Source organism: Lutjanus erythropterus, chromosome 4, assembly GCF_056507025.1.
Source record: "Lutjanus erythropterus isolate fLutEry1 chromosome 4, fLutEry1.hap2, whole genome shotgun sequence".
NCBI classification, from domain to species: domain Eukaryota; kingdom Metazoa; phylum Chordata; class Actinopteri; order Lutjaniformes; family Lutjanidae; genus Lutjanus; species Lutjanus erythropterus.
In genome coordinates this window covers 7,139,034-7,155,142 of record NC_139320.1, presented here as the reverse complement: position 1 = coordinate 7,155,142, position 16,109 = coordinate 7,139,034, and the positions used below count along the sequence as shown (strand labels likewise).

Sequence of the window (16,109 nt, the reverse complement as noted above, 5' to 3'; positions counted from 1 at the left end):
CACAACTAAATGGACATGTTTTATAACCTAACTTGCTTAGTTAAGGTAAGTTAAGGTACTTCAGTTTGTGCAGATCCTTTATAATAATTATATCTTATTTTATGATTTATGCTGAAAGACTAAAATAAGCAAAAAGTACCTCAATAAGTATGAAAGAAATCTGATACCACAAACCTTCAGACAATGGAGGAAAATTATAAACACACTAAAACTTATTAGAAAATATCAAGATTTATGAATACATAAATTCAATAATTAAAAATTGCCATCTTGTGCCTTAAAATTGACTTTTTGTACATAAATTCTCTCTGAGAGATGTAAATGTCTCCGTGACTCTGTGGTTAAATGTCTTTGACAGGTAAAGCACCTAATTTAAGGTGTGTTACCCACTGTTCTGCACAAAACAGCAACTATTTAAAAGTTTGTAAAAGACCAACGCCACATACTCAGCTTCTATCATCTGCAGTGGGGGAATGTAACTAAGTACATTTGCTCAAGTACTAAGTCCAGTTTCGAATTATATCCATATTATATTACGTTATAGTTCCACTTAACTTTTTACTCCACTACATTTACCTGACAGGTACAGCATTTTGCTGCACAGTGGTTCCTTTTACTTACTACAGGACTTTTACTTATAGTGTAGTGTACTTTTAATTTAATTGTTGACGCTGTTTAAATGACAGATTTTCCTTTATTGATCTCTGAAAGCAGGACGTCAAACTCCAGACACTTTAAGTTCTTCGTTTTACTCTTTGACATTTTCATGAACCAACACCTCCTGACGGAGCAGGAAGCGCAGCCATATATGGTATTATTGGGGCGTTAACTATGCTAATTGACAAGTCTCGTGCATGTAGATTCAAATACGCACAGGTGGATCGTTTACAGGGTTCACTGAGGTCACCAGAGTTTGTTGAATCTGACATGACGCGTTCGTACGAAAAAAATAACAGTAATTTTAGAAAAGAATATGAAAAGTGTGATATGGGTACTCATTCATGAAGAGGTGTGAAAAGGAGAAAACCCTGTGAGATACTGTGATTTCGTTGTTTTTTGCTGAATAATAAAAAATCACTCACTGATAATATTCTGTACCCTCACATAACTAAAGCTCGAACAGGATACAGGTGGTTATTTTAAGGATTTCCTCAGCAGTGGATTACCAGGTGAAGCGCGATATGTGTTTACTTTCACTTTCACTCGCAAAACTCCGACATAAATTTGGAGTTTGGAGTTTGGAGCTTGACGTCCTGTTTACAGAGATTCATAAAGGAAAATCTTTCATTTTAACAGCGTCAGCAGTGGAATTAAAAAACCTGCTAAAGCAAAGAGACGGGAAAACGAGTGCTGTTAATGCCGTGTTTCCTGAGGATTGGACTGTCACTGAAATGAAGAAGGAATAAAGAAGAAATGAAAAAAAAGACTCGCCACAGAGACAGTCAGGGGCGATCGATGACTACAGCAGGAGGAGGGGGTTAAGGGGACGATTTCATCACAGAGACAGAGGACAGAATAAGTGAGGATGTCCACCTGAGAGACTTCATAAACCTGCATGTGCAGACATGAGGACAATACACCTGACAGCAGGTAATAATAGATCACTGAATGAAGGATGAGGAGAGGCTTTATATGTAAATTTACAATTATATTATCATTTAAAATGTCAAACATGATAATGTCGACATAATTATGAGGCTCAATTTATTTTCAAACTCAAAATTTCTTCAAACTAATCATTAGTGAAAGACATACCAGCAGACTGACTGCACATGACTCTACAGCAGGTCTGGATCTCGTAAACTGTGTTCATATATGAAAGAAAATTCAAAATAGAAGAAAACTGATGAATGCCACAAGTTGTCTTAAATCACTCGTACACATCACTGCAACAGCCTCTTTCTCTCTAGTCGCAGAGTTGAGCGGGAAGTGGTTGTGTCTAAAAGGTAACCCTAGACCCGCGGAAAATCTCGTGAAAGTGATAATTTCAACCCAGATCACAGTCTTTCATTAATGCTAACCAGGTGTTTTTTTTTTTTTTTAAATCCATAAACCTACATAGATCTTAACCACAACAATGTCAGATTATACGACTACATTTTTTTGTGCAACATGCACACCCACACTTGAAGTAGGGTAATGAGTGACAACTCATCTGTCAAACTGGTTTAATACTTCTTCTCAACTATGTCTCATAAATCTATTTCGGTTTGATTAGTCCCCACATCATTACAAACATGCAGAAGACACACCCTATCCTAATGAGAGAGAGAGAGAGAGAGAGAGAGAGAGAGAGAGAGAGAGAGAGAGAGAGAGAGAGAGAGAGAGATTTATGGTGTAAATGAATCTGATAAGGGCTGGGCAATCCACGCACCTTCTACTTTTTAATCTAACTCTTTATTGATGAACAACAAGTGTACATGGGGACAGTATATAAAACAAACACAACAGAAGCACCAGAGGTACATTAAAATACATTATATAAAAATATTAAAAGACATACATTTTGTTTGAAGAGGCAGGACCTGCTTATGTCATTCAAGTAGTTTCACACGGAGCTTATCTACATTATAATTACAACTTGCTTAGGCCACCAAACGAGAGAAAATGTAATAAAGACTAAAATTCTGCAGTGACACTTTTTTACTTGGGCAAATGCTTTGCCCAAGGAATTTTAAAGATATGATTGAGAGTAGTAAAATCCAGGAAATTAATCCCTCCAGATTCATCATTATTCATAACAACACTTTTTTTTTTAAAATAGTGTGTACGATTCTTCCAGATAAAGTTAAAAAGCAACTGATCAGTAGTTTTACTGATTTTTTTGTCAATGTATAAGGAAAGAGCAGCAAATGTGAGCCTAGATATTCCCTCAGCCTTAGTAATCAAGACTCTACCTCTCAGGGACAGATCTCTTTGCAGTCATTGATTTAGTTTCTTTCGAGTCTTTTGGATAATAGGGGTAAAGTTAGAAAAATATCTTGATTTTTGGTCTTTAGGGTCTCTTTACAGAGGCCCAAATATGCAGCTTCTTTCCTGACAGGATTATAATAAATGATATGCAAGTCTTTTATAGGTAACTATTCACATTTTTTTATGTTCAAGCACAGGCCTGCAGTTTTAGAAAAGTTGGTAGTTATATCAAGGGTGACTGGTATTTGATCTGCTTCGCTTATAAAGAAAAAAGGGTGGCATCATCAGCCAGCTGACTTACAATGATATCCCTACCAGCTACAGAGATGCCTTGTATGTTACTGTTAGTTATATGAGTTGCAAGAATTTGTGTACAAAGCTAAAACATATACGGCAAGATTGGACATCCCTGACGAATGCCTCGTTTCAGGTCGAATCTGGGAGTCGAGTCGTGTTTCATTTTAATTCAGCTATTTCCATTAGCGTACAAAGTTTCAATAGCCTAACAAAAAAACAACAACAAAATCTGCAAAGGTAATTTTTTGTAAGGAGTGAAAGATGAAGTGATGTTCTATATCAAAGTCCTTGTAGAAACAGAAAGAGCATATAGTTATGTTTGGATATCAAACCAGAGAAATCTAGTATGTCCAAGACATGCCTGATATTATTAGAAATATGTATATTTCTCATAAAGCATGACTGTGTCTCACCGATTGTGTCTGAGACCAATTTAACTCTTTTTGGAAGTATAAGAACAATAATTTTGTAATCATTGTTCAGCAGAGAAATAGTCCTCCAATTATCAATGAGTGTGCAGAATTTTGTTCTGTCTTCTGCTTCTTCTGTTTCTTCTTCTTCTTCTTTGAGGTTGACATTGCAACTTCCGGGTCACACATCTCAGACAAATTGGCCCAATTATTAAAACCCAATTTGTTCCTTGGCCTATTTTTCCTATTTTGGATTCTCAGTTGAATAGCAAAAAAGAGAATGGTACACAGACCGGTGTATCTTTTGATCATTGGATTTTCCTTTCAGAAACAGGTACGGTATTTGAGTTGTGTTTTGAAACCCAAATTTGAAAATACATCATGGTCACAAAGGACAAGCCATATTTTATTCATGTTTTATTTTAATTTGATATTTTTGTGAAACAGAAAGTAAAATCAGTAGAAAACATAAAGCAATTTGACGTCTATCAGAGTAGTCTGACGTCGTCCTTGACTAAGACATTTTACAGTGGACTAAAACTGCCACAGTTGGTGCTGTTCTCTTATAAACCACAGAACACCACAGGATTTCTTTTCTACCAGCAGCCATCAAACTGTCTTAACTCCTCCCTCAGGACTGAGGACTGAGCACAATAATACCAGTATTACTTTACTGCAGTGTTATTACTTTTTTTCAACATGATGTTAAATGTTACTTTTCATTATCAGGATTTTTTTCATTACTACTTTTCATGTACGATATTATGTTAAATATGGCCCAATAGTACTTTTTAGCATTATTATCATGTATATTAGAGCTGATATGCAATACTATGTTCATTATCAGGTGCAATAATACTTTCCAATGCCAGTATTACTTTCAATGTCACTGCCAATACGAATTTTCTGTTTTAGTATATTTTAGCTTATTCTTTACTTAATTTGTGTTACTTCTATTGTTCTATTTGGCACTGTTGTTTTGTATTTACTCCTTATACACTTTATATTTTATATTTCATATTATATTTAATACACTATTGTTTTCTATGTTTATTATTCTTATGTTACTGTCATTTTGGAGCAATCTCTGGAACAAGAATTAATAATTAATTAAGAGATTAAGGGATGAATAAAGTTTTATCTTCAATTAAACGAACCACAGCTGACCTCACAACAAGAAAAAGCGTTTTTTGTTTCGGTTTTCTGATTTAAATTTTTTTTTATATTTTTATATTTTTGTATACCTGATGAAGGTCGTCCAGACCGAAACGTCATCAGTCTTTTCTGATTTTCTTCATTTTTTTTAAAAGTCAAGCATTTTTTAGATTGCATCATCCCTTTTTGAACATTAAAAAAACCCTTTGATTTCAGTTTTATTTTTTGTAATTAAAAACAACATCAACAAAAAAACAAATAAGTGCACATTTTTTTTTTGTTTTTTAGTACCCGTTTCTGAGAAGACAATCCAATTACCACGAGATACATTGAACTCAGATTTAAGAATAAGTGGGGTTACCTGTGCTGGCGAGTGCGCAGATGAGACTCAGAGACAGGAACAGCTTCCCCATGATGAACAGGTGAACACTGCAGGTTCGTTTCCTGGTCGGTGATACTTGTGCCTGATAATTACTGCTGCATGTTTTCTTCTGAGCAGGTGCTGAATAATTTTTACAGACGCAGGCGTAGAGACCTCAGGGGTTGGGTGTTTCCATTTTGAACATTCAGACACATCACCTTTTGTTACCTAGATCATTCCATCGCACCTTCCCACACACTTTTTAATTGTCAGCAATGTTCATCTCTGCAGGTTTATGCTGTGTAACATAAAAGTACTTAAAATTTCTACTTTTAAGTGAGTATGGTTTGTTTTTTGGGTGTCAGTGTAATCTTTACCTTCTGATTTTATAGATATTTTCTTCATATGATTCTGTGCTGTAGTTCTTATTTTCTAACACAGTGTATCTTAATGTTCGACACTGAATGATGTCTGGAGCTATACATTGTATAATAATGTTGAATGAACCAAATCCAATTGATTTTATCAACAACATTGTTACAATCAGGTCTTGGAGACTGACAGCAATGTGAGTTCTCACCAGTGGTGGACACAGTACTCCACCCCAGTACTTGAGTCAAAGTATAGATACTCTTGGTCAAATATTACCCAACTACAAGTGAAAGCTGCTTAGTCAAAATTTTACTCAAGTTAAAGTACTGGAGTACTTGCTTTTAAAAATACTTAAGTATTCAAAAATACAAATTACAAAGTACATTTTCTAAAATCAATACATGCTGTATTGTTTGAACCTTGTAACTCTCTGAAACCACCTGATGATGCTCTGACCTGCTTGTAGAACCACTCTGCTACACAAAGTCTATAGAAACACCTATAAAAACTTCAACATAGAAATACAATCAAAAACAAAAAGGACAGCTGTTGTCATTTTCTGATGTAACTGTATTAAAATCACCACATTAAATTAGATTGAAGCCGATTGTAAGGAGTTCTCCAAGTCTGTTAAATAACTGAGATTTCTTTCTGTCTTCAGAGGCAGTATATATACATGAATTATGTGGTATTTTTCACCACGATAAAAACAATCCCACTTTAAAAGCTACCTGGAATAATGAATAATTATAATAACATCTTGAGATTTAATTTTGTTTTTCTCCTGCTGTCACCATTATTGAGTTTTGTTTGAATTAAAGAAAGAGATTTTGCTTGTTCTTGTTACAGAGCGTCTGGATGACTTTTACATCAGTCCCAGTTGAGAGCGGGTACTGTGATTGGTTTCCTTCTGTGAGGAACACAGCGTGTGACCAATCGCATTTTAGAAAAGAAAAAACAGCAACAGCTGACTTCAAAGCTCTGCTTAGACTAAAAGTAACGAGTAATGACAACATTTATAGAAATGTAGTGGAGTCAAAAGTATATTTGTCTTTGAAATGTAGTGGAGTGAAAGTCAGAAGTTTCCAAAAAACAAATAAAGTAAAGTGCAGATACTCAAAAAATGTACTTAAGTACAGTACTCATGTAAATGTACTGAGAAATTTAGAAATATTAAGCAGCAATGCTCTGCATTTTACTTTTAATTCAGAATTTGCATGTTCCTTGCACACACCTTAATATCACATCACTTGCTGAACATGCTCCTCTTGTTTGTGTAATGTGGTGAAACTGGTAACCGGTCTGTACATACTGTTCAATAGTAGCATTAACGTCTTACACTTCACTGTAGCTGCACTGTAAGCTTCATTTTGCTGTATGTTAAGTATAATCAGAAATATATAAGTTAAATATTTATTTTATTGATGATGCATTGTGTTACAGTTACTGAAGATGTCCATACCTGTCAGTTTTCCCTGTGCAGTTTGTTTTTATGTCTTTACCTCCACAGAACAATAGTGGGTTACTAGAAGAGACGCATAAGAGGTCAAACACACTTTTGGTCATTTTGTGGCCAGGCTCACTTTGTGCATCTGTGTTACACTTAGACACAGGGTGGGATCAGAAAGAACACATTATGACAAACTGTCGGCGGGTGCGTTAAAGGCTGAGCCAGTTATGAACTACTGTCACTCTTTATAAACGCAGCTGGGTTTGCTGTCATGGCGCACTGACAGTTTGGAACTCCTGGTGTGTTAATTGCAGTGGTTCAAGTATGAAGTTTTTTGTTTTTTTTTTTCACTTCAGCACACATCAAATGTTTTACGCCTCTACTGAAATGTCTTAAGAATTTAATGTGGACAAAAGGCACTGGAGAACACATTAACACACATATTCACACCCTTTAATGATGCAAATGTCTTAACTCACTTAAGTTTCAGTGAGCAGCTGGTTGAAGTCAGTGTTCAGGACACTGTCTTGTATGATCTGGAGGACTGTTCTCTTACATGTGCTCCTGGCTACACCTCTGCTCCCCTTTACTGCTCTGTTCTTCACTCCTTTCTTCTCAACACATTTTCATCTCTTGCCCCATTTCCTCTTCACCTGCTGTATCCATAATTTATTCACATCTCATTTCCTATTTATCCTCTCCACTCTTTTCCTCACTTTCTCTTTCACTCCCTTTCTCACCTTCCTCACCTTTTCCTTTTCTGCCCTCCTGCCACGAATACTCCACTCCTCTCCTCACTCCTTCTCTTAACTTCTGCTTTTCACTCCTTTCCCACTCTCCTCATCATCTCTCTCCTCTTGTCCCGCTCCCTGTTCTGCTTTGTGTAGTCTTGTGACAGGTTTTCTCCTGTCCTTTCCTCTTCACTCTCTCACTCATTTTCACCCCTGGCTCATTTTCACAATTCCCTCATTTTCTTGACCCCCCCCCCCCCCCCCCCCCCTTATCAATATCATCCTCTGTCCTCCCTCCTCCTTTATTTTCTTCACTTTATCCCTCATTCCCTTTTCACTGCATCCTTCTGTCATTGTAAATTGATAAACTTTGAATTTCACAAATTAAATCAATGGATTTCAAATAAATATATGCATGTAAAAGCTATGAAACATCCAGAAATACTGTGTTAAGCATCTCCATTATTATATGTTGCACTGAGTGTCACACCTGCAGTTTTACTGGCTCCTGCTCCTGCTGATGATGTATCACTTTCTGTGGATGGTGGCGCCAGTTGGTTTTTGAAAAAAATTGCGGATGTCCATACTCGATGACAAGCGCAAGTGAGAATTAAACACTTCTTCATGCTACATGCCCATTGGTGGTGTATTACTGCCTCTCTGTTAGACTCAAACATTGACACACACTCAGAGAGACGACATGTCGGTGCAGTCAGAGAGACACAGAGAAATTACTTGTATAATGTCTTTTTCAAAATGTGAACAATTCAGGGCTTTTGAGAAAACATTCAGGGCTTTAGCCTCATTAGCCACCCCCTAAATCCGCCTCTGCCGAGAACAGTTGATGACTCTTTTAGCTGAATTCATTTTTCTGGATGGACAGTCACCATGTGTCCCACGTTCCCCCTGCATAATAGTGCATGATCTTATTTGTCATCATAACATTAACCATCTTCAGTTAAAGGAATGTAAAACATACATGTGATCTAGTTTTATTGCAGGTTGTTTTTTCCCATTATTTATTTTAAGTTTATAAGTTTATTTCAGTTAGAGTTGACTGTAGTAAACATAATTGCTCACAATCTGGGAACAAAACTGATGCCTTTTTAATCTTCATATTCCGACATAAATGTGATCCTGGTAATTAAATAAATTTTATTTTTTATTAAATAAATAAACAACACTGGGGAACAGGAACACCACTATAAAATATAAACTTAACAATCTTGATCCCATCATGTCAGCAGGACAAGTTGAAATCCCCCAAGAGGAGGCAGAAGGCAGGACGTCATGTCAGGAAACTCAATTAGAAAACCATGTTTATTTTCCAAACCTGCCATATTTTTCACACTTGAACCACAACAGAATAATGCATCTACACTTTAATTATTTTTGTTCCAGATTACTGAAAAAGGCAAAATGATTCATTCTGGCCAGAACCACCAGCGTAAGAAGGCCTGTCTGGTTGAGTCCAGGATGACAGGTGAGTGAGGAGGAGTGGGTCCTCTGGAGGACTTGAGAGCAGACAGAGTCAGGGACAAACAGACCATTTGTGGTGGTGTTACCTGGGTCTGCCTGTTGGTTCTGGGTCCGTATGACCAGTGATTCAATTTCCCAGGTGATGGCCGTAATGAAGCAGGTGGGTGGCAGGATGGGCTCAGGATCAGAACTGGTTTCTTCTGCACTAAACTGGCGTGACAGAGGATCAGGTTCGATGTTGTGGGTGCCAGGGCAATAGGTTAAGGTCATGGATGCAGATGAGATGCAGGCGTTGCACAGATCCAGCTTAGAAAAGACAGCGGCTCTGTGGAGAGGAGCAAAGGCAGAACTGATTAGAGGCAGAGGATATTTGTTTTTCACAGTTATGTTGCTGAGCTCAAATCAATACAGCGTTACATCTTTTTTTACCAACAAAAAAGAAACCAGCACCCACCGGAGAGGAGGAGAAAAGAATTATTCCTGCTACGCAGGAATCCTGGATGTATTTTTCCATGGCTTCGTTCTCTGGTCAGAAGAGGTTGTAAAGCTGGTCTATTGCACAATCATAAGGACGATGAGGGGGCAGAGACAGAGTCTGACATTTGCTGAGAACTGGTTGTGATAAACTTCAGGGACTGAGCAGAGGTTGGGATGGTCAGGCTGGGGCTGCTGCTCAGAGACAGTAAGAGAGTAAGGCAGATTACAAACAGTTATTATGGTAAAATGTGCTCTGAGAGATTATTTTACCCGCTGTTCAGTCTATATGGGAAGTGGGTTTCTTTAACCAGGGGATTCTGAGGACCAGAGGAGTTCAAGAGCAGTCAGTGATGTGTAGGCGGATCTTTTTCTGATAATTTCCTGACAGCCGGAGGGTTATGGGTACAGTTTGGTGAGCTACCTAAGCTAGCAGCTGTCTATTTAAAGTTTTGGCATTGAGAAGTGTGTCTAAGGGCTCAGTGGCTAACCCCATCTGGTGGACAACATTAGCATCCTTAAAATTCTCGTCTGCTCCTGAGTCAAAAATGCTAAAGGGGGCGTGGACTGAGACTGCCACTGGAGAGAGGCATGGAGCTGGCAGATGGAGATGAATTGGCCGGTCTGACCACAGTAAAGGCATAGGTCAGGATTAAGGCTTGCTTTTCTGGGGTTAAACTGGCTCTGCCTAGATGCATGGGCTCAGGCTTGGGGCTACTCGTGAACATTCAGGAATGTATGGGGTCTCTCAGGAGTGAACACCGGGGAAGAGCAGACATGGTAGCAATTTGTAGTTTGGCTGCCTTCTACCTGCAGCATTTACAGAGTCAGTTATCAAACTTAATGGCTGGGGAAACGAGTTGGTCCAAGGATTGACTGGAGTTAATCAGCTAGCCTCTATTGGCGTGGTCTGAAGCATTAGAGTGGGGCTGTTCAAATATAACGGGCGGTCTGCTGGGTTCATAATAGTTATTATTTGCCGGATTGTGCTTTAATGTGCAAGACACAAAACACTAAGGCAGGGAACTGGTGCAGAAAGCAGTTTGTTGTTACAATATTCTAAGTGAAGGAGTCTTTTTGCCAGGAGGAGAGCAGGGGCTGAGCCGCGGAGCCAGGGGATTGAGCAGAGGAAGGCGGGGGGATGAGCAGGGAAGCCAGGTAGAGGGAGTCCAGAGATCCAAGAGCTGGTTTCAGGAGGGATGGGAGTGGGTCAGAGCCAGTCATCAGGTCAGTAGCAATAGAAACACAGATAACCACAACATAAGAAAATAAGACTAACTGAAAAAGTCTATAATCTGCAGGCATGGTGGAGTTGAGGCCTGGTATATATAGCAGGGTTGATAGGAGATGAGTAGCAGCTTGGCACCTGATACATGCACACCTGATACAACTCCTGTAATCACACAGACCCAAGTAAACTCAGTTCACCACCTCTTTGAAATGAGGCTGAGAGTTTATTCATCTATTTTTAGATCAACTTTATCAATCAGTGAGTGGGGAAAGCTACCCACCTCTGTACTTACTAGTGATGTGCGCAATTAGTCGACTATATGATTAAACGTCGCCACCCTCGCTAGTCAGCACCAGAAATACTAGTTGGTTAAACTATTTGTCAGTATTTTATTCTGGCACAGTTTGAACTGCTTTCTGAATGTTTACTTACTGTTAGACTAGTCTGAATTAAATTTTGCATTTAATTGACAGGGAAATTAGTCGCCAGGAACATTTCTAGTACTTACCACAACATCTCTGTGTGCGACACAATGCTACACAAATACATTTACTACACAAAAGTGTATGACAATAAGCTGAAACTTATATGTCCTTTGAATCTCAAAATCTCAGTGTGCTAGACAGAACTTACATTTTTGTATAGTACACTAAGTCATCACTGTCAACAAAATAACTGGAACAAAACAGAGATTTGAAACATTTCCGGGGTCGACTGTCACAGTGGAAAAAACAGCTTAGCATTTGGAGCAGTACTGCTCATACAATGACAAAACAACTTTTCATTTTGGTGTCACTGGCCTATTTACTGACACAATAACTTGAGTTTTGAAGCATGAATGAAATTTTTGGAGTTTTGGGTGAGTTACAACTTTTTGGGCACATGCAATAGAGTTTTGATGTCCCGTGAAACAGTTGTGACAAATTGCACTTACAGTTTAGAGAAAGTTACAACTGTTTTGAAAAAAAAATTATGGAGAAAAACTACTAATATTTTGGGTTTATTTAGAAACTGCGCTGGCTTTGTCTCATTTTGTGTGGTCTTGGCCTCAACGGAGTCCCTTAAAATGTTAAACACCTGCACCCTGGATTCCCAGAGTTTAGAATCCCCGCAAAATAATTTCACAAAATAGGGGTCACCAAAAGCTAGAAACAGTCCTGGTTATAAAAGTGGTTTCGTTTCATGTCTTGAGAAAGTTAAGAAGATGCGGTTTTATTGCCAGTTGGCAGGGCTGTGTTGTTGACACAAGTATTGCCCTGCCCGCTATTATTTAATGTAAGCCAATGCCGGTCTTTATTATCTTCACCACAACAATAGGCTATGATTGATGGTGTATCAAGCACACATACTTAAGCTGTTATGTATCATCCATTAAACCCTTTAAGTCCTCCTCCATTTTATCCTCTTAAGTGGAGATGCGTCATTGTGGTTTGTTACAAGGAAAACAAAGGAGGCTGTGTTATGCAGTCCTCAGGTTCACTTACAGTAAGTCCGGTTTTCAGGTATGAGTATTTTTCTTGAGTATTTTCATATTCTGCTACTTCCTACTTCTACTCCATTACAAGTCAGAGGAAAACATTTACTTTTAACTCCATTACATCTGTTTGATACCTTGAGTTTCTAGTTGCAGATTGAGATTAACACAAAATAAAATCAGCATATAATGATGATGTATTATGACTGACTTCAGACTTCTTACTTTAGTGAAATTTACAAGCTTCCTGGCAGTATGTGTGGTAAAAATAAGTCCAAACTTTACCACCTACATGAAGATAAGGCACCAGTGATTATAATTCAATAATATTTATTCTGAAATAGGACATTCTGCATAATAAGTATGTACTTTTTGTATTTTAAGTATATTTTGATTTTAATACCTTTGCAAGTAAAATGAATGCAGGACTAAATTACTTGTAACAGCATGTCTACTCTAGAATATTGGTACTTAAACACATTATACGTAAATTATGCCTATAATTATGTCTCTCATATTAAAACAATGACAAAAAACGTCCGATGCTGTTGTGAGGTAGTGTGGCATCATGGGAGCTGTCATCTTCATTGTTTAACTACCACCATTGCTGATGAAAATCTATTTATATGACAGGTAGTAAATATTAAAGTTTAATTCACATTACTGTTAGATGTGTGTGTCGCCTTCCTTCCTCACTCTCTCATGTATCTGACATATCTTAGCTGGCAACAGCTAGTGAGCAAACACGCCATTACCTTGAATAAATTATGCATTTCCCTGTGTTTGAACATCGTTGGAAGTATTTGGGACAAGCACACAATTTAACAAAATATTGAATGTATGTCAAGTGTTTTTATGCCTCTATGCTGGCAACAGCTGGCAGCATTATGTTTTCAAGTTGTCTATCCATATAGATGTGTCTCGTTCTTGTGAACATGAGATCTCAAAAATGCCTCAAGGGAATTTCTTTAAATGTGGTAAAAATGTCCATTTGAACTCAAAGGGGGTGTTCCGATCACTGAGAAGTTCCCTGCAAAGTGGACTGCACAAGATTCCAAACCAGGCATGTCAATATAGCCATTACTTCCATTCTGCCAAAAAAACCACACTGGGCACAGTGTGCAGGGGGATCACTGAACACCTCAGTGGAACATTGATTCTGGTCTAATTAAGCACTATGGTAGCCTGTAGTTGTGCACAAGTTGACGGACCTGTGGGTGGGTCAACCTATTAGGAAACACCACGGGTTCACACAGGCGGATCAAGTCACACAGCAGCAGTTTGAGTACGTTATCAATAACTTATGAAAACACTGCGTGCAATAGTCCATCCTCCTTCCTTCCACACACATGCTGCTGCAGTAGTGAGCACAGCAGCCAGGGCATCCAGTGCACTCTCAGCTAAGCTGATCGGTGCTCAGGACATGTCCATGCCTGGACTGCATTCTTTTTCTACACAGTGCACCCAAAGACCAGGCTAAAAGACATATTCTGTACACTGCCCTGTGACATTTTACATGTATTTTGATTTAATGGTCTGACATTTCTAGCTTTTGGGGGGCCCTATGCAAAATGTTGTTTTTGTGAAACTTTGGGGGCATGTATTTAACATTTAAATGCATCGGTAATGAAGTTGAGGAAGACAGTAGGTTAGATTCATGATAAAACTCTTAACATCTTTATTTTTTTCTCCCAAATTCAAATCAAATATCTCAAGTTGACCCCGGCAATTTAAACCTGATAATTAACCTGATAGAAAATGATAATAAATAGGAATAACTGGTTCTGTACTTCAAGAAACTCTTGAAAACTCACAGGATTTACAGAATCTGCATTACAACATCTGGAGGATGTGCCTGAATGAGACAGATTCTGCACTTTCTATGTTTACTTTAAGTGTTAGAAACAAATTTGTTAAGGAATAAAAAATACTAAACATAAAAAATAAAATAAAATAAATGAAATAAATTCTATTGTTACACAGAACAGACACAAAGGATGACACTAGCATTCAATTATTTGGCTCAACTACAGTGGAGCTAATCCACATAATGGTGGGGCTCAGATCAGTGTCAGAATGTTAAAGGGAAGGTTTGTCAAAGTTTAAACCACACTATTCACTATTCATGCTATTTCAACTCCTTCACATTGTCAGACACACCTATAAGCTACTAATTCCATCATGTCACACTTTTCAGACGCACACATGCACACTCACACACACAGAATAAAGCTAGTTCACAGACAGAGCTGTGATTAAGCCAGGAGTGGGCCTTCATCTGTTCTAGTTAAGTAGCTTTCATGAATGTGGCTTAAATTTGGTTTAGTTTGTCCTCGAGTTAATTGAGTAATGAATAGTGCTCACAGAAACCTGGAATGGACAAAACAACAGCAGAAGCAAATAGAATTTGTTCAAAAAACTTAAGCGGGGATGAAAAAATGCTACTAAAACAAACTGTGTGGAATCATCCAGTTATTGAAAGTAAAAACAAAACTTGTCTGGCCTTCGTAGCACATGTTGTAGACGTAGATGTTGTGTAGATCAAGGCTGCCCAAAGTAGGGCCCGCATGTTCATGCTGGCCTGTCATAAGGTTCAATTTGGCCCAACAGATGTTTCTTGCCAAAAAATATTACTTGTCAGACATTTCAACAAAAGCACAGATGAAAAACAACTTTCAAGTAAAATCAGCACAATATAGCGACTAAATATATCTACTAGCTACTTTTCATGTTTGAAAACAACATTCTGTACGCTGCTGTGTGACATTTTACATGTTTTTTTTTTAGTTTTTTGAGGGCACTATGCAAAATGTTTTTGTGAAACTTTGCAAATTTTGTGAAATTATGTTAGGGGAATTCCAAACCATCTCAGGTGGTGCAGGGGCCTACATTTAACATTTTAATACATAAATAGTGAACTTTAAGGGGAACAGTGGCTAGATCCATGAATGACTCAGAACATCTTTTGTTTTAATATATCTATATATATATATATAAATATCTCAAGTTGACCGCTGCAATGTAATCCTGATAGTTAGCCTGATAGAAAATGATAATAAATAGGAATCACTGGTGTTCCCGTAAAAAAAAAAAGAAAGAAAATGAAAAAAAAAAAAAAAAAAATATATATATATATATATATATATATATATATATATATATATTATTATTATTATTATTATTATTATTATTACACAGAACAGACACAAAGGATGACACTAGCATTCAATTATTTGGCTCAACTACAGTGGAGCTAATCCACATAATGGTGGGGCTCAAATCAGTGTCAGAATGTCAATGGGAAGGTTTGACAAAGTCATTCAGGCACACCTATCAGCTGTAAACGTGACATTTCATATAACACTCTCACATACACATACAGGGTAAAGCTACTTCATAGAGCACAACCAGTGGATCCAGCAGATACAGAATGTTTTTGTATGTTATGGGACCAGGACGGCAGGCAAACTTGACACACAGAACACCCAGAAATACTGCACATTTTCCTGAGATGTCCCAAAATGTTAGCCTGCTCAAACAACAACACTTTACGGGCCGCTTTCACAGACAGGGCTTTGATTAAGCCAAGTGTGGACCTTAATCTGTACTAGTTAAACCAGACATTTAAGTAGCTTTCATTAATGTGGCTTAATTTTAATTTAGGAATGTTCATTTATGCATAAATGAACACTTCCCGGAATTCACTGATATGGCTTATTGTGAATTGGGTCACCATGGTTTATCCTTTTTTAAAAGTGGGCT

The 16,109-nt window shown here is 37.7% G+C and overlaps 1 protein-coding gene across 1 annotated transcript in view; it reads right to left on the bottom strand.

The window, feature by feature from the left end:
- omc2 (omcin 2) overlaps positions 1-5,188 on the bottom strand; it is a 127,496-nt gene extending 122,308 nt beyond the window's left edge. The window contains exon 1 of the mRNA XM_084716263.1: positions 5,137-5,188. Within this exon, the coding sequence (XP_084572389.1) occupies positions 5,137-5,188 (52 nt within the window). The remainder of the gene's footprint in view (positions 1-5,136) is intronic.
- Positions 5,189-16,109: the final 10,921 nt, after the last annotated feature.